Here is a 2,884-nt window from a genome sequence, read left to right as displayed (position 1 = left end):
ACGCTCCATATATGGAGATGGCCCCGCCCACCTCCTACGTCATCAGTGACGCGACCTCTCCCGCGGCGGCGGGGGCCCGGCTCCCGGGGAAGGGCGCGCTCCTCGGGGAGGGAGGGCCGGGCTCGGCGCGCCTCCGTCCATTCCGTGAGACGCCGCGGGCCCGCGCCCCGTTCTCCCGTGTGCCCGGGATACACCTCCGCGGTAATCACTAATTTTTTTTTTTTTTTTTCTCTCCCTTCTTTTTTTTTTTTTTTTTTTTTTGCCTCTTTCCTCCTCTTCTCCCCGTTTATTTGTCTTTTGGAGCAGCAGAGCCTTGCCAGAAAGTGGTCGATTCAGCAGTGTCCTGAAGCCTTTTTTTTTTTTTTCCGAGGCGCTTTTTACTAGGATGACACCACGTTGAGCGCGTCTGCAAACAACAACAAAAATATTTATTCTTTTACCCCCCTTTCCCCCCCCATCCCCCCCAAAAAAACAACCTCGCAGTGTTGCCGGCTGCAGTTATACTTTTTCCTTCCTTTTTTTTTTTTTTTCCTATTATTATTATTTTTTTTTTTTTAAACCACCAAACTGGAACGCCATCCAACTCGCTGCACAGAAGTACTCAGTAAATTGTTTATGTCGTGCCAATACAGGACAGATTGAAGAAGGAAGCAAGACTTGAACTGGGCTTTTCTCCTACTGATCACAGGGAGTAAAGTCATCTCTTATATTCCAGTCGCCAAGGAGAGAGAGAGAGAGAGAGAGAGAAAATCAAGCAACAACCAACCCACCCCGTATCTGACATTTCCCTCAATTTTAACCCCTTTTGGTTAGGAGCTGGTTTCGCCCAAATTTGTTTTAATGTTTGGGATTCAGGAAAATATACCGAGAGGTGGGACGACCATGAAAGAAGAACCGCTGGGCAGTGGGATGAATCCCGTCCGCTCCTGGATGCACACGGCTGGGGTAGTGGATGCTAACACGGCCGCCCAAAGGTACGTCTGCCAAAATCCTCTCCCGGCGGTTTTCTCCTCCTGTATTTCTCATCCCGGCCGTAAATCCAACCCCAACCCCCCCCTCTCTCCCCGAACCCGCCCGCCCCGTATCACTTACAGCAGCCTCCGCGCTCCGCTCCGCGCTTCCCCGCGTCCCCCCCGCGGCCGCGGTGCCTGCGCGCCCCTTTCCCCGCCGCTCTCACCCACGCCTTGTCTTGTTTTTTCCCGCAGCGGCGTGGGGCTGGCTCGGGCACATTTCGAGAAACAGCCGCCTTCCAATCTCAGAAAATCCAATTTTTTCCACTTCGTCTTAGCTCTGTACGACAGGCAGGGGCAGCCAGTGGAGATTGAGAGAACAGCTTTTGTGGACTTTGTGGAAAAAGAGAAAGTAAGTCTGCCTCTCGTTTATTTATTTATTTCTCTTCCTTAACGTTTAAGCGTGATTTAATTGATCAAAGATCGTTTCCAAGCTAACGGGACTCCAGAGGCGCCCGGACCACGTGCGGGTTCCCCCCCGTTATTACGGCCTCTCCGAACGCATCCCGGGTTGAGAAACTTAAGCGCCGCGTCCCCGGCTCGTTCCAACGCGGGGAAAAAGGGCTTAAACGTGACAGATTTGCACCGAGCTAATGACATCATCGGCGCTCCACGAAGGGGGCTGAATTTCTGCAAACTGATAATTCCGAGCCGCTTCAGGGACGAGAAAAAAAAATGTACGTCAGGAGGAGGGAGATGTTTGCCGTGCTAAATATAATTATTTATCGTTGCTTGCAGGAGCCAAACAATGAAAAAACTAACAATGGGATTCATTATAAACTTCAGTTGTTGTATAGCAACGGTAAGTTGTCGTTACCTCATTTTTGAACGTCCGTGTGCGGCAGAAAAGTCCTACTTTCTTTTTCAAGGCCTTTTGGAAAAGGAGATAAAGATTTTGAGATTAAAATTACACGCGTGTAAACACGGCTCTTTCCTTGGCATATAAGGAAAACAAAACATAAACGATCAATAAGTCAATGGTACTTCACATGATTAACCGGTTGGTCTTGAAGTGGAAAGTAAAAAAAAAAAAAAAGGGGGGGGATCGATAGCTGCTCCAGCAGAACATCACTTTTAAGTGACTTTTTTCTTTTTTTTTTTTTTTTCCTCCGGTTTCGCGAATTACGGGTGATTATTGGGATGGGGTGAGCGCAGGGAGCAGGCGGAGGGGAGCTCGGGTGGAGCGGGGTCCCCAGCTCGGGGGATGCGGGTTTTGCCGGTCCCAGCGCCCAAACCACCGCCGGGATCGCGGCTTTCCCTAAAATCCCTGGCCAGGGGCAGGCAGCCCGGCCGGGGGGGCTCTCCGGGGCACGGCCACGCTCGGGAGGGAGCGAGGACTCTGTCACTATGTGACTTCTGCTTGATTTTTTTTTTTATTATTATTTTAAATATTTTTATTTTTAAGCCCGGCGCCAGTGCCGATCCCTGCCCATCGCAGTTAACCTCCTGCCTTCGTTATGTAATTTGGGTGGTTCGCCATTGAAATCCTAATAGGAATTTGTCTCTGCTTTCCCTCCCCAGGAGTTAGGACGGAGCAGGACCTGTACGTTCGTCTAATAGACTCAATGACCAAACAGGTGAGAAAGTTTACGCTTTTCTCAACGCGCAAGTTGCTAAGTTTGTGTTTTGCCCTTGCTGGAGGGGGGGAGGTGGTGGTGGGGGATGTTTCACCGGTAAAGCGCATCTACTTTTAACATTAACTGAGCATATAATTCAGATACTTATCACTGGAGGATATTTAAAAAAGCGAAAAAGGTGTGTTGTTGCTATTCGAGGAAGCGTTGGCATCACTGAATAGTGTGTGTGGCATTCACTACAACGTCATGCGAACAGATGTTTGATATAATTTAATTAGCAAGAGAGAGAGGAAAGGG

At 49.5% G+C, this 2,884-nt stretch overlaps 1 protein-coding gene across 14 annotated transcripts in view; it reads left to right on the top strand.

Annotated features, from left to right (window-relative positions):
- Window positions 1-296: 296 nt before the first annotated feature.
- EBF3 (EBF transcription factor 3) overlaps window positions 297-2,884 on the top strand; it is a 119,681-nt gene continuing 117,093 nt past the window's right edge. For all 14 annotated transcript variants that reach the window (XM_069863377.1, XM_069863371.1, XM_069863374.1 and 11 more), the window contains exons 1-4: window positions 297-974; window positions 1,206-1,362; window positions 1,749-1,812; window positions 2,532-2,587. In XM_069863377.1, the coding sequence (XP_069719478.1) occupies window positions 841-974; window positions 1,206-1,362; window positions 1,749-1,812; window positions 2,532-2,587 (411 nt within the window). In that variant the 5' untranslated portion in view covers window positions 297-840. The remainder of the gene's footprint in view (window positions 975-1,205; window positions 1,363-1,748; window positions 1,813-2,531; window positions 2,588-2,884) is intronic.

Source organism: Phaenicophaeus curvirostris, chromosome 9 (genome assembly GCF_032191515.1).
Source record: "Phaenicophaeus curvirostris isolate KB17595 chromosome 9, BPBGC_Pcur_1.0, whole genome shotgun sequence".
In the NCBI taxonomy this organism is placed as follows: Eukaryota; Metazoa; Chordata; class Aves; order Cuculiformes; family Cuculidae; genus Phaenicophaeus; species Phaenicophaeus curvirostris.
Note: the sequence above shows the minus strand (reverse complement) of the source record. Positions and strands in the feature narration are given on the sequence as shown.